Raw genomic sequence first — 19,855 nt, 5'->3', positions numbered from 1 at the left:
TTGGTGCATTACACGTGTCACCTAGAGACAGTGTGAACGAATGTGGCCTTTGTTGTCTATTCCTAAGGCTACCTCGCTGAAGTGGGGGGAGGGTGATGCTATTTCATGTGTGGTGGGGTGGAGATGGGAATGGAGGAAGGCAGCGAGTATGAATACGTATATGTGTATATATGTATATGTTTGTGTGTGTATATATATGTGTACATTGAGATGTATAGGTATGTATATTTCCGTGTGTGTACGTGTATGTATATGCATGTGTATGGGGATGGGTTGGGCCATTTCTTTCGTCTGTTTCCTTGCGCTACCTCACAAACGCAGGAGACAGCGACATAGCAAAATAAATAAATAAATAAATATATATATATATATATATATATATGATAGAGTTGATAGAGATGCTCTGTGGAAGGTATTAAGAATATATGGTGTGGGAGGCAAGTTGTTAGAAGCAGTGAAAAGTTTTTATCGAGGATGTAAGGCATGTGTACCTGTAGGAAGAGAGGAAAGTGATTGGTTCTCAGTGAATGTAGGTTTGCGGCAGGGGTGTGTGATGTCTCCATGGTTGTTTAATTTGTTTATGGATGGGGTTGTTAGGGAGGTAAATGCAAGAGTTTTGGAAAGAGGGGCAAGTATGAAGTCTGTTGGGGATGAGAGAGCTTGGGAAGTGAGTCAGTTGTTGTTCGCTGATGATACAGCGCTGGTGGCTGATTCATGTGAGAAACTGCAAAAGCTGGTGACTGAGTTTGGTAAAGTGTGTGGAAGAAGAAAGTTAAGAGTAAATGTGAATAAGAGCAAGGTTATTAGGTACAGTAGGGTTGAGGGTCAAGTCAATTGGGAGGTGAGTTTGAATGGAGAAAAACTGGAGGAAGTGAAGTGTTTTAGATATCTGGGAGTGGATCTGGCAGCGGATGGAACCATGGAAGCGGAAGTGGATCATAGGGTGGGGGAGGGGGCGAAAATTCTGGGAGCCTTGAAGAATGTGTGGAAGTCGAGAACATTATCTCGGAAAGTAAAAATGGGTATGTTTGAAGGAATGGTGGTTCCAACAATGTTGTATGGTTGCGAGGCGTGGGCTATGGATAGAGTTGTGCGCAGGAGGATGGATGTGCTGGAAATGAGATGTTTGAGGACAATGTGTGGTGTGAGGTGGTTTGATCGAGTAAGTAACGTAAGGGTAAGAGAGATGTGTGGAAATAAAAAGAGCGTGGTTGAGAGAGCAGAAGAGGGTGTTTTGAAATGGTTTGGGCACATGGAGAGAATGAGTGAGGAAAGATTGACCAAGAGGATATATGTGTCGGAGGTGGAGGGAACGAGGAGAAGAGGGAGACCAAATTGGAGGTGGAAAGATGGAGTGAAAAAGATTTTGTGTGATCAGGGCCTGAACATGCAGGAGGGTGAAAGGAGGGCAAGGAATAGAGTGAATTGGAGCGATGTGGTATACCGGGGTTGACGTGCTGTCAGTGGATTGAATCAGGGCATGTGAAGCGTCTGGGGTAAACCATGGAAAGCTGTGTAGGTATGTATATTTGCGTGTGTGGACGTATGTATATACATGTGTATGGGGGGGGGTTGGGCCATTTCTTTCGTCTGTTTCCTTGCGCTACCTCGCAAACGCGGGAGACAGCGACAAAGTATAATAAAAAAAAATAATATATATATATATATATATATATATATATATATATATATATATATATATATATATATATATATATATATATTTATATATATATATATATATATTCCCTGGGGATAGGGGAGAAAGAATACTTCCCACGTATTCCCTGCGTGTTGTAGAAGGCGACTAAATGGGAAGGGAGCGGGGGGCTGGAAAGCCTCCCCACTCGTTTTTTTTTTTTTAATTTTCCAACAGAAGGAACAGGGAAGGGGGCCAGGTGAGGATATTCCCTCAAAGGCCCAGGTCTCTGTTCTTAACGCTACCTCGCTATCGCGGGAAATGGCGAATAGTATGAAAAAAAAGAAAATATATATATATATATATATGTATGTATATTTGCGTGTGTACGGGGATGGGTTGGGCCATTTCTTTTGTCTGTTTCCTTGCGCTACCTCACAAACGCGGGAGACAGCGACAAAGCAAAAAAAAAAAAAAAAATATATATATATATATATATATATATATATATATATATATATATATATATATATATATATATATATATATGTGTGTATATGTGGTTGAGAGAGCAGAAGAGGGTGTTTTGAAATGGTTTGGTCACATGGAGAGAATGAGTGAGGTAAGATTGACCAAGAGGATATATGTGTCAGAACAAGAAGTGGGAGACCAAATTGGAGGTGGAAAGATGGTGTGAAAAAGATTTTGAGTGATCGGGGCCTAAACATGCAGGAGGGTGAAAGGCGTGCAAGGAATAGAGTGAATTGCAACGATGTGGTATACCGGGTGGACGTGCTGTAAGTGGATTGAACCAGGGCATGTGAAACGTCTGGGGTAAACCATTGAAAGTTCTGTGGGGCCTGGATGTGGAAAGGGAGCTGTGGTTTCGGTGCATTATAACATGACAGCTAGAGACTGAGTGTGAACAAATGGGGCCTTTGTTGTCCTTTCCTAGCGCTACCTCGCACACGTGAGGTGGGAGGGGGTTGTTATTCCATGTGTGGTGGGGTGGCGATGGGAATGAATAAAGGCAGACAGTATGAATTATGTACATGTGTATATATGTATATGTCTGTGTGTGTATATATATGTGTACATTGGCATGTATCATGTGTATATTTGCGTGTGTGGACGTGTATGTATATACATGTGTATGTGGGTGGGTTGGGCCATTCTTTCATCTGTTGCCATGCGCTACCTCGCTAATGCAGGAGACAGCGACAAAGCAAAATAAATAAATAAATACATATATATATATATATATATATATATATATATATATATATATATATATATATATTTGTTTATGGATGGGGTTGTTAGGGAGGTGAATGCAAGAGTTTTGGAAAGAGGGGCAAGTATGAAGTCTGTTGTGGATGAGAGAGCTTGGGAAGTGAGTCAGTTGTTGTTCGCTGATGATACAGCGCTGGTGGCTGATTCATGTGAGAAACTGCAGAAGCTGGTGACTGAGTTTGGTAAAGTGTGTGAAAGAAGAAAGTTAAGAGTAAATGTGAATAAGAGCAAGGTTATTAGGTACAGTAGGGTTGAGTGTCAAGTCAATTGGGAGGTAAGTTTGAATGGAGAAAAGCTGGAGGAAGTAGAGTGTTTTAGATATCTGGGAGTGGATCTGGCAGCGGATGGAACCATGGAAGCGGAAGTGGATCATAGGGTAGGGGAGGGGGCGAAAATTCTGGGAGCCTTGAAGAATGTGTGGAAGTCGAGAACATTATCTCGGAAAGCAAAAATGGGTATGTTTGAAGGAATAGTGGTTCCAACAATGTTGTATGGTTGCGAGGCGTGGGCTATGGATAGAGTTGTGCGCAGGAGGGTGGATGTGCTGGAAATGAGATGTTTAAGGACAATGTGTGGTGTGAGGTGGTTTGATCGAGTAAGTAACGTAAGGGTAAGAGAGATGTGTGGAAATAAAAAGAGCGTGGTTGAGAGAGCAGAAGAGGGTGTTTTGAAATGGTTTGGGCACATGGAGAGAATGAGTGAGGAAAGATTGACCAAGAGGATATATGTGTTGGAGGTGGAGGGAACGAGGAGAAGTGGGAGACCAAATTGGAGGTGGAAAGATGGAGTGAAAAAGATTTTGTGTGATCGGGGCCTGAACATGCAGGAGGGTGAAAGGAGGGCAAGGAATAGAGTGAATTGGATCGATGTGGTATACCGGGGTTGACGTGCTGTCAGTGGATTGAATCAGGGCATGTGAAGCGTCTGGGGTAAACCATGGAAAGCTGTGTAGGTATGTATATTTGCGTGTGTGGACGTGTATGTATATACATGTGTATGGGGGTGGGTTGGGCCATTTCTTTTGTCTGTTTCCTTGCGCTACCTCGCAAACGCGGGAGACAGCGGGGAGTGCTCATCCTCCTCGAAGGCTCAGATTGGGGTGCCTAAATGTGTGTGGATGTAACCAAGATGTGAAAAAAGGAGAGATAGGTAGTATGTTTGAGGAAAGGAACCTGGATGTTTTGGCTCTGAGTGAAACGAAGCTCAAGGGTAAAGGGGAAGAGTGGTTTGGGAATGTCTTGGGAGTAAAGTCAGGGGTTAGTGAGAGGACAAGAGCAAGGGAAGGAGTAGCAGTACTCCTGAAACAGGAGTTGTGGGAGTATGTGATAGAATGTAAGAAAGTAAATTCTCGATTAATATGGGTAAAACTGAAAGTTGATGGAGAGAGATGGGTGATTATTGGTGCATATGCACCTGGGCATGAGAAGAAAGATCATGAGAGGCAAGTGTTTTGGGAGCAGCTGAATGAGTGTGTTAGTGGTTTTGATTCACGAGACCGGGTTATAGTGATGGGTGATTTGAATGCAAAGGTGAGTAATGTGGCAGTTGAGGGAATAATTGGTATACATGGGGTGTTCAGTGTTGTAAATGGAAATGGTGAAGAGCTTGTAGATTTATGTGCTGAAAAAGGACTGATGATTGGGAATACCTGGTTTAAAAAGCGAGATATGTATAAGTATACTTATGTAAGTAGGAGAGATGGCCAAAGAGCGTTATTGGATTACGTGTCAATTGACAGGCACATGAAAGAGAGACTTTTGGATGTTAATGTGCTGAGAGGTGCAACTGGAGGGATGTCTGATCATTATCTTGTGGAGGCTAAGGTGAAGATTTGTATGGGTTTTCAGAAAAGAAGAGTGAATGTTGAGGTGAAGAGGGTTGTGAGAGTAAGTGAGCTTGGGAAGGAGACTTGTGTGAGGAAGTACCAGGAGAGACTGAGTACAGAATGGAAAAAGGTGAGAACAATGTAAGTAAGGGGAGTGGGGGAGGAATGGGATGTATTTAGGGAATCATTGATGGATTGCGCAAAAGATGCTTGTGGCATGAGAAGAGTGGGAGGTGGGTTGATTAGAAAGGGTAGTGAGAGGTGGGATGAAGAAGTAAGAGTATTAGTGAAAGAGAAGAGAGAGGCATTTGGACGATTTTTGCAGGGAAAAAATGCAATTGAGTGGGAGATGTATAAAAGAAAGAGACAGGAGGTCAAGAGAAAGGTGCAAGAGGTGAAAAAAAGGGCAAATGAGAGTTGGGGTGAGAGAGTATCATTAAATTTTAGGGAGAATAAAAAGATGTTCTGGAAGGAGGTAAATAAAGTGCGTAAGACAAGGGAGCAAATGGGAACTTCAGTGAAGGGCGCAAATGGGGAGGTGATAACAAGTAGTGGTGATGTGAGAAGGAGATGGAGTGAGTATTTTGAAGGTTTGTTGAATGTGTTTGATGATAGAGTGGCAGATATAGGGTGTTTTGGTCGAGGTGGTGTGCAAAGTGAGAGGGTTAGGGAAAATGATTTGGTAAACAGAGAAGAGGTAGTAAAAGCTTTGCGGAAGATGAAAGCCGGCAAGGCAGCAGGTTTGGATGGTATTGCAGTGGAATTTATAAAAAAAGGGGGTGACTGTATTGTTGACTGGTTGGTAAGGTTATTTAATGTATGTATGACTCATGGTGAGGTGCCTGAGGATTGGCGGAATGCGTGCATAGTGCCATTGTACATAGGCAAAGGGGATAAGAGTGAGTGCTCAAATTACAGAGGTATAAGTTTGTTGAGTATTCCTGGTAAATTATATGGGAGGGTATTGATTGAGAGGGTGAAGGCATGTACAGAGCATCAGATTGGGGAAGAGCAGTGTGGTTTCAGAAGTGGTAGAGGATGTGTGGATCAGGTGTTTGCTTTGAAGAATGTATGTGAGAAATACTTAGAAAAGCAAATGGATTTGTATGTAGCATTTATGGATCTGGAGAAGGCATATGATAGAGTTGATAGAGATGCTCTGTGGAAGGTATTAAGAATATATGGTGTGGGAGGCAAGTTGTTAGAAGCAGTGAAAAGTTTTTATCGAGGATGTAAGGCATGTGTACGTGTAGGAAGAGAGGAAAGTGATTGGTTCTCAGTGAATGTAGGTTTGCGGCAGGGGTGTGTGATGTCTCCATGGTTGTTTAATTTGTTTATGGGGTTGTTAGGGAGGTGAATGCAAGAGTTTTGGAAAGAGGGGCAAGTATGAAGTCTGTTGGGGATGAGAGAGCTTGGGAAGTGAGTCAGTTGTTGTTCGCTGATGATACAGCGCTGGTGGCTGATTCATGTGAGAAACTGCAGAAGCTGGTGACTGAGTTTGGTAAAGTGTGTGGAAGAAGAAAGTTAAGAGTAAATGTGAATAAGAGCAAGGTTATTAGGTACAGTAGGGTTGAGGGTCAAGTCAATTGGGAGGTGAGTTTGAATGGAGAAAAACTGGAGGAAGTGAAGTGTTTTAGATATCTGGGAGTGGATCTGGCAGCGGATGGAACCATGGAAGTGGAAGTGGATCATAGGGTGGGGGAGGGGGCGAAAATTCTGGGAGCCTTGAAGAATGTGTGGAAGTCGAGAACATTATCTCGGAAAGCAAAAATGGGTATGTTTGAAGGAATAGTGGTTCCAACAATGTTGTATGGTTGCGAGGCGTGGGCTATGGATAGAGTTGTGCGCAGGAGGATGGATGTGCTGGAAATGAGATGTTTGAGGACAATGTGTGGTGTGAGGTGGTTTGATCGAGTAAGTAACGTAAGGGTAAGAGAGATGTGTGGAAATAAAAAGAGCGTGGTTGAGAGAGCAGAAGAGGGTGTTTTGAAATGGTTTGGGCACATGGAGAGAATGAGTGAGGAAAGATTGACCAAGAGGATATATGTGTCGGAGGTGGAGGGAACAAGGAGAAGAGGGAGACCAAATTGGAGGTGGAAAGATGGAGTGAAAAAGATTTTGTGTGATCGGGGCCTGAACATGCAGGAGGATGAAAGGAGGGCAAGGAATAGAGTGAATTGGAGCGATGTGGTATACCGGGGTTGACGTGCTGTCAGTGGATTGAATCAAGGCATGTGAAGCGTCTGGGGTAAGCCATGGAAAGCTGTGTAGGTATGTATATTTGCGTGTGTGGACGTATGTATATACATGTGTATGGGGGTGGGTTGGGCCATTTCTTTCGTCTGTTTCCTTGCGCTACCTCGCAAATGCGGGAGACAGCGACAAAGCAAAAAAAAAAAATATATATATTATCCCTGGGGATAGGGGAGAAAGAATACCTCCCACATATTCCCTACGTGTCGTATAAGGCATCTGAAAGGTAAGGGAATGGGGGGGGTGCTGGAAATCCTCCCCTCTTGCTTATTTTGATTTTCCAAAAGAAGGGACAGAGAAGGGGGCCAGGTGAGTATATTCCCTCAAAGGTCCAGTCCTCTGTTCTTAACGCTACCTCGTTACCATGGGAGATGGTGAATAGTATGAAAGAAAGAAAGAAAATATATATAGATATATATATATATAAATATTTTTTTTTTTTTGCTGCTGTCTCCTGCATTAGTGAGGTAGTGCAAGAAAACAGACAAAAGAATGGCCCAACCCACCCACATACACATTTATATACATACACGTCCACACACACAAATATACATACCTATACATCTCAACATATACATTTATATATACACACAGACATATGTATATATATATATATATATATATATATATATATATATATATATATATATATATATATGTACATAATTCATACTGTCTGTCCTTATTCATTCCCATCGCCACCCTGCCACACATGAAATAACAACCCCCTCCCCCCTCATGTGTGCGAGGTAGCCCTAGGAAAAGACAACAAAGGCTCCATTCGTTCACACTCAGTCTCTAGCTGTCATGTAATAATGCACCGAAACCACAGCTCCCTTTCCACATCCAGGCCCCACAGAACTTTCCATGGTTTACCCCAGACGCTTCACATGCCCTGGTTCAATCCATTGACAGCACGTCGACCCTGGTATACCACATCATTGCAATTCACTCTATTCCTTGCACGCCTTTCACCCTCCTGCATGTTCAGGTCCCGATCACTAAAAATCTTTTTCACTCCATCTTTCCACCTCCAATTTGGTCTCCCACTTCTCATTCTCTCCACCTCTGACACACATATCCTCTTGGTCAATCTTTCCTCACTCATTCTCTCCATGTGACCAAACCATTTCAAAACACCCTCTTTTGCTCTTTCAACCACACTCTTTTTATTACCACACATCTCTCTTACCCTGTTATTACTTATTCGATCAAACCACCTCACACCACATATTGTCCTCAAACATCTCATTTCCAGCACATCCACCCTCCTCCGCACAACTCTATCCATAGCCCACACCTCGCAACCATACAACATTGTTGGAACCACTATTCCTTCAAACATACCCATTTTTGCTTTCCGAGATAAGTTTCTCGACTTCCACACATTCTTCAATCCTCCCAGAATTTTCACCCCTTCCCCCACCTTATGATTCAGCTCCGCTTCCATGGTTCCATCCGCTGCCAAATCCACACCCAGATATCTAAACACTTCACTTCCTCCAGTTTTTCTCCGTTCAAACTTACCTCCCAGTTGGCTTGACCCTCAACCCTGCTGTACCTAATAACCATGCTCTTATGCACATTTACTCACAATTTTCTTCTTTCACACACTTTACCAGACTCAGTCACCAGCTTCTGCAGTTTCTCACATGAATCAGCCACCAGCACTGTATCATCAGCGAACAACAACTGACTCACTTCCCAAGCTCTCTCATCCACAACAGACTGCATACTTGCCCCTCTTTCCAAAACCCTTGCATTCACCTCCCTAACAACCCCATCCATATACAAATTAAACAACCATGGAGACATCACACACCCCTGCCGCGAACCTACATTCACTGAGAACTGATCACTTTCCTCTCTTCCTACACATACACATGTCTTACATCCTCGATAAAAGCTTTTCACTGCTTCTAAGAACTTGCCCCCCACACCATATATTCTTAATACCTTCCACAGAGCATCTCTATGAACTCTGTCATATCCCTTCTCCAGATCCATAAATACTACATACAAATCCATTTGCTTTTCTAAGTATTTCTCACATACATTCTTCAAAGCAAACACCTGAGCCACACATCCTCTACCACTTCTGAAATCACACTTGTCTTCCCCAGTCTGATGCTCTGTACATGCCTTCACCCTCTCAATCAATACCCTCCCATAGAATTTCCCAGGAATACTCAACAAACTTATGCCTCTGTAACTTGAGCACTCACCTTTGTCCCCTTTGCCTTTGTACAATGGCACTATGCAAGCATTCTGAAAATCCTTAGGCACCTCCCCATCAATCATACATACGTTATAACCGTACCAACCAGTCAACAATACAGTCACCCCCCTTTTTTAATAAATTCCACTGCAATACCATCCAAACCCGCTGCCTTGATGGTTTTCATCTTCCGCAAAGCTTTTACTACCTCTTCTCTGTTTACCAAATCATCCTCCCTAACCCTTTCACTTTGCACACCACCTCAACCAAAACACCCTATGTCTGCCACTCTATCATCAAACACATTCAACAAACCTTCAAAATACTCACTCCATCTCCTTCTCACATCACCACTACTTGTTATCACCTCCCCATTAGCCCCCTTCACTGAAGTTCCCATTTGTTCCCTTGTCTTATGCACTTTATTTACCTCCTTCCAAAACATCTTTTTATTCTCTCTAAAATTTAATGATACTCTCTCACCCCAACTCTCATTTGCTCTCTTTTTCACCTCTTGCACCTTTCTCTTGACCTCCTGCCTCTTTCGTTTATACATCTCCCACTCATTTGCATTATTTCCCTGCAAAAATTGTCCAAATGCCTCTCTCTTCTCTTTCACTAATTATCTTACTTCTTCATCCCACCACTCACTACCCTTTCTAATCTGCCAACCTCCCATGCTTCTCATGCCACAAGCATCATTTGCGCAAGCCATCACTGATTCCCTAAATACATCCCATTCCTCCCCCACTCCCTTTACGTCCTTTGTTGTCACCTTTTTCCATTCTGTACTCAGTCTCTCCTGGTACTTCCTCACAAGTCTCCTTACCAAGCTCACTTACTCTCACCACTCACTTCACCCCAACATTCTTCTTTTCTGAAAACCTCTACAAATCTTCACCTTTGCCTCCACTAGGTAATGATCAGACATCCCTCCAGTTGCACCTCTCAGCACATTAACATCTAAAAGTCTCTCTTTCGCACACCTATCAATTAACTCATAATCCAATAACACTCTCTGGCCATCTCTCCTACTTACATACGTATACTTATGTATATATCTCTTTCTAAACCAGGTATTCCCAATCACCAGTCCTTTTTCAGCACATAAATCTACAAGCTCTTCACCATTTCCATTTACAACACTGAACACCCCATGTATACCAATTATTCCCTCAACTACCACACTACTCATTTTTGCATTCAAATCACCCATCACTATAACCCAGTCTCGTGCATCAAAACCACTAACACACTCATTCAGCTGCTCCCAAAACACTTGCCTCTCATGGTCTTTCTTCTCATGCCCAGGTACATACGCACCAATAATCACCCATCTCTCTCCATCCGCTTTCAGTTTAACCCATATCAATCTAGAGTTTACTTTCTTACACTCTATCACATACTCCCACCACTCCTGTTTCAGGAGTAGTGCTACTCCTTCCCTTGCTCTTGTCCTCTCACTAACCCCTGAGTTTACTCCCATATATATTTTTTTTTTTTTTTTTTTTTTTGCTGTCTCCCGTGTTTGCGAGGTAGTGCAAGGAAACAGACGAAAGAGTTGGCCCAACCCACCCCCATACACATGTATATACACACGTCCACACACGCAAATATGCATACCTACACAGCTTTCCATGGTTTACCCCAGACGCTTCACATGCCCTGATTCAACCCACTGACAGCACGTCAACCCCGGTATACCACATCGATCCAATTCACTCTATTCCTTGCCCTCCTTTCACCCTCCTGCATGTTCAGGCCCCGATCACACAAAATCTTTTTCACTCCATCTTTCCACCTCCAATTTGGTCTCCCACTTCTCCTCGTTCCCTCCACCTCCGACACATATATCCTCTTGGTCAATCTTTCCTCACTCATCCTCTCCATGTGCCCAAACCACTTCAAAACACCCTCTTCTGCTCTCTCAACCACGCTCTTTTTATTTCCACACATCTCTCTTACCCTTACGTTACTCACTCGATCAAACCACCTCACACCACACATTGTCCTCAAATATCCCATTTCCAGCACATCCATCCTCCTGCGCACAACTCTATCCATAGCCTACGCCTCGCAACCATACAGCATTGTTGGAACCACTATTCCTTCAAACATACCCATTTTTGCTTTCCGAGATAATGTTCTCGACTTCCACATTCTTCAAGGCTCCCAGAATTTTTGCCCCCTCCCCCACCCTATGATCCACTTCCGCTTCCATGGTTCCATCCGCTGCCAGATCCACTCCCAGATATCTAAAACACTTTACTTCCTCCAGTTTTTCTCCATTCAAACTTACCTCCCAATTGACTTGACCCTCAACCCTACTGTACCTAATAACCTTGCTCTTATTCACATTTACTCTTAACTTTCTTCTCTCACACACTTTACCAAACTCAGTCACCAGCTTCTGCAGTTTCTCACATGAATCAGCCACCAGCACTATATCATCAGCGAAGAACAACTGACTCACTTCCCAAGCTCTCTCATCCCCAACAGACTTCATACTTGCCCCTCTTTCCAAAACACTTGCATTCACCTCCCTAACAACCCCATCCATAAACAAATTAAACAACAATGGAGACATCACACACCCCTGCCGCAAACCTACATTCACTGAGAACCAATCACTTTCCTCTCTTCCTACACGTACACATGCCTTACATCCTCGATAAAAACTTTTCACTGCTTCTAACAACTTGCCTCCCACACCATATATTCTTAATACCTTCCACAGAGCATCTCTATCAACTCTATCATATGCCTTCTCCAGATCCATAAATGCTACATACAAATCCATTTGCTTTTCTAAGTATTTCTCACATACATTCTTCAAAGCAAACACCTGATCCACACATCCTCTACCACTTCTGAAACCACACTGCTCTTCCCCAATCTGATGCTCTGTACATGCCTTCACCCTCTCAATCAATACCCTCCCATATAATTTACCAGGAATACTCAACAAACTTATACCTCTGTAATTTGAGCACTAACTCTTATCTCCTTTGCCTTTGTACAATGGCACTATGCACGCATTCCGCCAATCCTCAGGCACCTCACCATGAGTCGTACATACATTAAATAACCTTACCAACCAGTCAATAATACAGTCACCCCCTTTTTTAATAAATTCCACTGCAATACCATCCAAACCTGCTGCCTTGCCGGCTTTCATCTTCCGCAAAGCTTTTACTACCTCTTCTCTGTTTACCAAATCATTTTCCCTAACCCTCTCACTTTGCACACCACCTCGACCAAAACACCCTATATCTGCCACTCTATCATCAAACACATTCAACAAACCTTCAAAATACTCGCTTTATCTCTTTCTCACATCACCACTACTTGTTATCACCTCCCCATTTGCGCCCTTCACTGAAGTTCCCATTTGCTCCCTTGTCTTACGCACTTTATTTACCTCCTTCCAGAACATCTTTTTATTCTCCCTAAAATTTGATTATACTCTCTCACCCCAACTCTCATTTGCTCTCTTTTTCACCTCTTGCACCTTTCTCTTGACCTCCTGTCTCTTTTTTTTATACATCTCCCACTCAATTGCATTTTTTCCCTGCAAAAATCGTCCAAGTGCCTCTCTCTTCTCTTTCACTAATAATCTTACTTCTTCATCCCACCACTCACTACCCTTTCTAATCAACCCACCTCCCACGCTTCTCATACCACAAGCATCTTTTGCGCAATCCATCAATGATTCCCTAAATACATCCCATTCCTCCCCCACTCCCCTTACTTCCATTGTTCTCACCTTTTTCCATTCTGTACTCAGTCTCTCCTGGTACTTCCTCACACAAGTCTCCTTCCCAAGCTCACTTACTCTCACCACCCTCTTCACCCCAACATTCACTCTCCTTTCTGAAAACCCATACAAATCTTCACCTTAGCCTCCACAAGATAATGATCAGACATCCCTCCAGTTGCACCTCTCAGCACATTAACATCCAAAAGTCTCTCTTTCGCGCGCCTGTCAATTAACACACAATCCAATAACGCTCTCTGGCCATCTCTCCCACTTACATACGTATACTCCCATATATATATATATATATATATATATATATATATATATATATATATATGTATTTTTTTTTTCATACTATTCGCCATTTCCCGCGATAGCGAGGTAGCGTTAAGAACAGAGGACTGGGCCTTTGAGGGAATATCCTCACCTGGCCCTCTTCTCTGTTTGCTCTTTTGGGAAAAAAAAAAAAAAAAAAAAAAAAAAAAAGAGAGAGGGGCGGATTTCCAGCCCCCCCGCTCCCTTCCCTTTTAGTCGCCTTCTACGACACGCAGGGGATACGTGGGAAGTATTCTTTCTCCCCTATCCCCAGGGAATTTTTCTTTTTTTTTTATTATACTTTGTCGCTGTCTCCCGCGTTTGCAAGGTAGCACAAGGAAACAGACGAAAGAAATGGCCCAACCCCCCCCATACACATGTATATACATACGTCCACACACGCAAATATACATACCTACACAGCTTTCCATGGTTTACCCCAGACGCTTCACATGCCTTGATTCAATCCACTGACAGCACGTCAACCCCGGTATACCACATCGCTCCAATTCACTCTATTCCTTGCCCTCCTTTCACCCTCCTGCATGTTCAGGCCCTGATCACACAAAATCTTTTTCACTCCATCTTTCCACCTCCAATTTGGTCTCCCTCTTCTCCTTGTTCCCTCCACCTCTGACACATATATCCTCTTGGTCAATCTTTCCTCACTCATCCTCTCCATGTGCCCAAACCACTTCAAAACACCCTCTTCTGCTCTCTCAACCACGCTCTTTTTATTTCCACACATCTCTCTTACCCTTACGTTACTCACTCGATCAAACCACCTCACACCACACATTGTCCTCAAACATCTCATTTCCAGCACATCCATCCTCCTGCGCACAACTCTATCCATAGCCCACGCCTCGCAACCATACAACATTGTTGGAACCACTATTCCTTCAAACATACCCATTTTTGCTTTCCGAGATAATGTTCTCGACTTCCACACATTCTTCAAGGCCCCCAGGATTTTTGCCTCCTCCCCCACCCTATGATCCACTTCCGCTTCCATGGTTCCATCCGCTGCCAGATCCACTCCCAGATATCTAAAACACTCTACTTCCTCCAGTTTTTCTCCATTCAAACTCACCTCCCAATTGACTTGACCCTCAACCCTACTGTACCTAATAACCTTGCTCTTATTCACATTTACTCTTAACTTTCTTCTTCCACACACTTTACCAAACTCAGTCACCAGCTTCTGCATGTTCTCACATGAATCAGCCACCAGCGCTGTATCATCAGCGAACAACAACTGACTCACTTCCCAAGCTCTCTCATCCCCAACAGACTTCATACTTGCCCCTCTTTCCAAAACTCTTGCATTTACCTCCCTAACAACCTCATCCATAAACAAATTAAACAACAATGGAGACATCACACACCCCTGCCGCAAACCTACATTCACTGAGAACCAATCACTTTCCTCTCTTCCTACACGTACACATGCCTTACATCCTCGATAAAAACTTTTCACTGCTTCTAACAACTTGCCTCCCACACCATATATTCTTAATACCTTCCACAGAGCATCTCTATCAACTCTATCATATGCCTTCTCCAGATCCATAAATGCTACATACAAATCCATTTGCTTTTCTAAGTATTTCTCACATACATTCTTCAAAGCAATCACCTGATCCACACATCCTCTACCACTTCTGAAACCACACTGCTCTTCCCCAATCTGATGCTCTGTACATGCCTTCACCCTCTCAATCAATACCCTCCCATATAATTTACCAGGAATACTCAACAAACTTATACCTCTGTAATTTGAGCACTCACTCTTATCCCCTTTGCCTTTGTACAATGGCACTATGCACGCATTCCGCCAATCCTCAGGCACCTCACCATGAGTCATACATACATTAAATAACCTTACCAACCAGTCAACAATACAGTCACCCCCTTTTTTAATAAATTCCACTGCAATACCATCCAAACCTGCTGCCTTGCCGGCTTTCATCTTCCGCAAAGCTTTCACTACCTCTTCTCTGTTTACCAAATCATTTTCCCTAACCCTCTCACTTTGCACACCACCTCGACCAAAACACCCTATATCTGCCACTCTATCATCAAACACATTCAACAAACCTTCAAAATACTCACTCCATCTCCTTCTCACATCACCACTACTTGTTTTCACCTCCCCATTTGCGCCCTTCACTGAAGTTCCCATTTGCTCCCTTGTTTTACGCACTTTATTTACCTCCTTCCAGAACATCTTTTTATTCTCCCTAAAATTTAATGATACTCTCTCACCCCAACTCCCATTTGCCCTTTTTTTCACCTCTTGCACCTTTCTCTTGACCTCCTGTCTCTTTCTTTTATACATCTCCCACTCAATTGCATTTTTTCCCTGCAAAAATCGTCCAAATGCCTCACTCTTCTCTTTCACTAATACTCTTACTTCTTCATCCCACCACTCACTACCCTTTCTAATCAACCCACCTCCCACTCTTCTCATGCCACAAGCATCTTTTGTGCAATCCATCACTGATTCCCTAAATACATCCCATTCCTCCCCCACTCCCCTTACTTCCATTGTTCTCACCTTTTTCCATTCTGTACTCAGTCTCTCCTGGTACTTCCTCACACAGGTCTCTTTCTCAAGCTCACTTACTCTCACCACCCTCTTCACCCCAACATTCACTCTTCTTTTCTGAAAACCCATACAAATCTTCACCTTAGCCTTCACAAGATAATGATCAGACATCCCTCCAGTTGCACCTCTCAGCACATTAACATCCAAAAGTCTCTCTTTCGCACGCCTGTCAATTAACACATAATCCAATATATATATATATATATATATATATATATATATATATATATATATATATATTTCCATGGTTTACCCCAGACGCTTCGCATGCCCTGGTTCAATCCATTGACAGCACGTTGACCCCGGTATATCACATCGTTCCAGTTCACTCTATTCCTTGCACGCCTTTCACCCTCCTGCATGTTCAGGCCCCGATCACTCAAAATCTTTTTCACTCCATCTTTCTACCTGCAATCTGGTCTCCCACTTCTCCTAGTTCCCTCCACCTCTGACACATGTATCCTCTTGGTCAATCTTTCCTCACTCATTCTCTCCATGTGACCAAACCATTTCAAAACACCCTCTTCTGCTCTCTCAACCACACTCTTTTTATTACCACACATCTCTCTTACCCTATTATTACTTACTCGATCAAACCACCTCACACCACATATTGTCCTCAGACATCTCATTTCCAGCACATCCACCCTCCTGTGCACAACTCTATCCATAGCCTACGCCTTGCTACCATACAACATTGTTGGAACCACTATTCCTTCAAACATACCCATTTTTGCTTTCTGAGATAATGTTCTCGACTTCCACACATTCTTCAAGGCTCCCGGAATTTTCGCCCCCTCCCCCACCCTCTGTCCGCTGCCAAGTCCACTCCCAGATATCTAAAACACTTCACTTCCTCCAGTTTTTCTCCATGCAAACTTACCTCCCAATTGACTTGTCCCTCTACCCTACTGTACCTAATAACCTTGCTCTTATTCACATTTACTCTCAGCTTTCTTCTTTCACACACTTTACCAAACTCATTCGCTAGCTTCTGCAGTTTCTCACCTGAATCAGTCACTAGCGCTGTATCATCAGTGAACAACAACTGGCTTACTTCCCAAGCCCTCTCATCCACAACAGACTGCATACTTGACCCTTTCTCCAAAACTCTTGCAATGACCTTCCTAATAACCCCATCCATAAACAAATTGAACAAACATGGAGACATCATGCACCCCTGCCGCAAACCGACATTCACTGAGAACCAATCACTTTCCTCTCTTCCTACTCGTACTCATGCCTTACATCCTTGATAAAAACTTTACACTGCTTCTAGCAACTTGCCTCCCACACCATATACTCTTAATACCTTCCATAGAGCATCTGAGGGTCTTGGAGAGAGGATCAGGCATCCTGATGAGACAGGTTTGGTGGCTGTTTCATGTGAGAAATTGTCAAAGTAGGTTTCTGATTTTAGGAGAATTTGTGAAACATGAAAGTTGAGAGTTGATAGGAATGAAAGTATGTTATTAAGATTAGCAGTGGAGATAGACAGATTTGTTGGAGTGTGAATTTGAATAGAGTGAAACTGGAGGAAGTGGAGTGTTTTACATATACTGGGATGGATATGGCAGCAGATAAAACCATAGGAGCTAGAGGACAAAAATGAATGTATTTGATGTTATAGAATTCCTTACATTGTTTATGGTTGCAAGGCATGGGCTCTAGATAAAACATTATGAAAGAGGGTGGAAATGTTGGAAATTGAATGTTTCATCACAATATGTGGTGGGAGAACTGAATATGAAATTATTTATTTAGATAAGTATGTATGAAAGAGCTGAAAAGGATATACTGAATTTTTGGATATATGGAGAGGAGTGCAGGAACCTCATTATTCAGGTCCTGGAGTTGTTTAATGGATTAAAATGTTGGTGGACTTTGCTTGCATGTGATTTCATCCTGAGTGAGAGTTAACCTTCAACAAGGTTATATCATCATTGGATTTAGGAATACAACCCAGTATCATCAAGGAACCTCTTGCTCCAAAGGGGTCCATCATCTTGCTTATACATGGAGTGCAGCCTTTAAGCTGCAAAGACCCCATAAAGGTGATCCTGGGGTTTTATGATGATGGTGATAATGATATGCATGTATTTGTATGTACTGGATATACTGTCTTATTCTACTCCAGGATCTTGTTTACAAAGTTTCCATTCTTCTCAGGAATATGTATTTCAGCATTACCTTTTTCTTTCCTTTTATTTAATATGTTGCTTCATCATAGAGTACAAACTGTCGTTATTCTCTGCAGGTTACATACAGGTCAGAAGCCATACCCATGTTCACAGTGTCCCAAGGTGTTTCGCACAGTCTCACACCGCAAGGCACACATGTTATCCCACATGCACTCTCCTCATCGCCAGGCTCTGCGTAGAAGATCCATACCACTTCCAGATATCCCTCTTCAGGAACCTATACTAATCACCACAGAAGGTTTCAGTTCTTATATATTATGTTTTTATTTATTCTAGTTGTCTCTATTTTAAGTAAATATGATGTGATAAATGAATTGACAGAGAAGATACTGATGTCAGTGCATTCAAATGTTTGTAACATTATGAATTTCTTTTATGTGTTATTTGATTTCCTTGCCCTTTCCCTACAAGTTTGCATTACTGGGAAAGCATAGGATTGTCAGAAGGAAAGCTTGCCATTTGATATTCTCTTAGGCTATTGGTATGCTGAGGATAGTAAGCTTTTCATGTCTTGCCCAGAAACTGTATTGAACTGAAAATTATATGGGAAGCCTAAGAGAGTCATCCAAAACCATTGGAATCAGCAGTATACTGCTGGTTTAGCCATATACAAAGCATAACAGGCTTTTCTTCATCCATTCATGGCACTACCTCACTGATCCAGGAAACAGTGAATAATTATGAAAGAAAGAATTGTTTTTATTATTATTGGATTATGTTATTGGATTATGTGTTAATTGACAGGCATGTGAAAGAGAGACTTTTGGATGTTAATGTGCTGAGAGGGGCAACTGGATGGATGTCTGATCATTATCTTGTGGAGGCAAAGGTGAAGATTTGTAGAGGTTTTCAGAAACAAAGAGAGAATGTTGGGGTGAAGAGAGTGGTGAGTAAGTGAGCTTGGAAAGGAGACTTGTGTGAGGAAGTACCAGGAGAGATTGAGCGCAGAATGGAAAAAGGTGAGAGCAAATGACATAAGGGGAGTGGGGGAGGAATGGGATGTATTTAGAGAAGCGGTGATGGCAGATTGAGCGCAGAATGGAAAAAGGTGAGAGCAAATGACATAAGGGGAGTGGGGGAGGAATGGGATGTATTTAGAGAAGCAGTGATGGCTTACACAGAAGATGCTTGTGGTATGAGAAAGGTGGGAGGTGGGCAGATCGGAAAGGGTAGTGAGTGGCGGGATGAAGAAATAAGATTATTAGTGAAAGAGAAAAGAGAGGCGTTTGGACAAGTTTTGCAGGGAATTAGTGCAAATGACTGGGAGATGTATAAAATAAAGAGGCAGGAGGTCAAGAGAAAGGTGCAAGAGGTGAAAAAGAGGGCAAATAAGAGTTGAGGTGAGACAATATCATTGAATTTTAGGGAGAATAAAAAGATGTTTTGGAAGGAGGTAAATAAAGTGCATAAGACAAGAGAACAGATGGGAACATCGATGAAGGGGGCTAATGGGGAGGTAATAACAAGTAGTGATGAAGTGAGAAGGAGATGGAGTGAGCATTTTGAAGTTTTCTTGAATGTGTTTGATGATAGAGTGGCAGTTATAGGGTGTTTTGGTCAAGGTGGTGTGCGAAGTGAGGGGGTTAAGGAGAATGGTTTAGTAAACAGAGAAGAGGTAGTGAAAACTTTGTGGAAGATGAAAGCCGGCCGGGCGGCGGGTTTGGATGATATTGCAGTGGAATTTATAAAAAGGGGGGGTGATTGTGTTGTTGACTGTTTGATGAGGATGTTCAGTGTATG

General features: G+C 42.6%; 1 protein-coding gene across 2 annotated transcripts in view; it reads left to right on the top strand.

The window, feature by feature from the left end:
- LOC139751558 (uncharacterized) overlaps positions 1 to 19,855 on the top strand; it is a 346,101-nt gene that overhangs the window by 190,812 nt on the left and 135,434 nt on the right. For both annotated transcript variants that reach the window (XM_071667109.1, XM_071667108.1), the window contains one exon: positions 18,172 to 18,353. In XM_071667109.1, the coding sequence (XP_071523210.1) occupies positions 18,172 to 18,353 (182 nt within the window). The remainder of the gene's footprint in view (positions 1 to 18,171; positions 18,354 to 19,855) is intronic.

Source organism: Panulirus ornatus, chromosome 11 (genome assembly GCF_036320965.1).
Source record: "Panulirus ornatus isolate Po-2019 chromosome 11, ASM3632096v1, whole genome shotgun sequence".
In the NCBI taxonomy this organism is placed as follows: Eukaryota; Metazoa; Arthropoda; class Malacostraca; order Decapoda; family Palinuridae; genus Panulirus; species Panulirus ornatus.
Note: the sequence above shows the minus strand (reverse complement) of the source record. Positions and strands in the feature narration are given on the sequence as shown.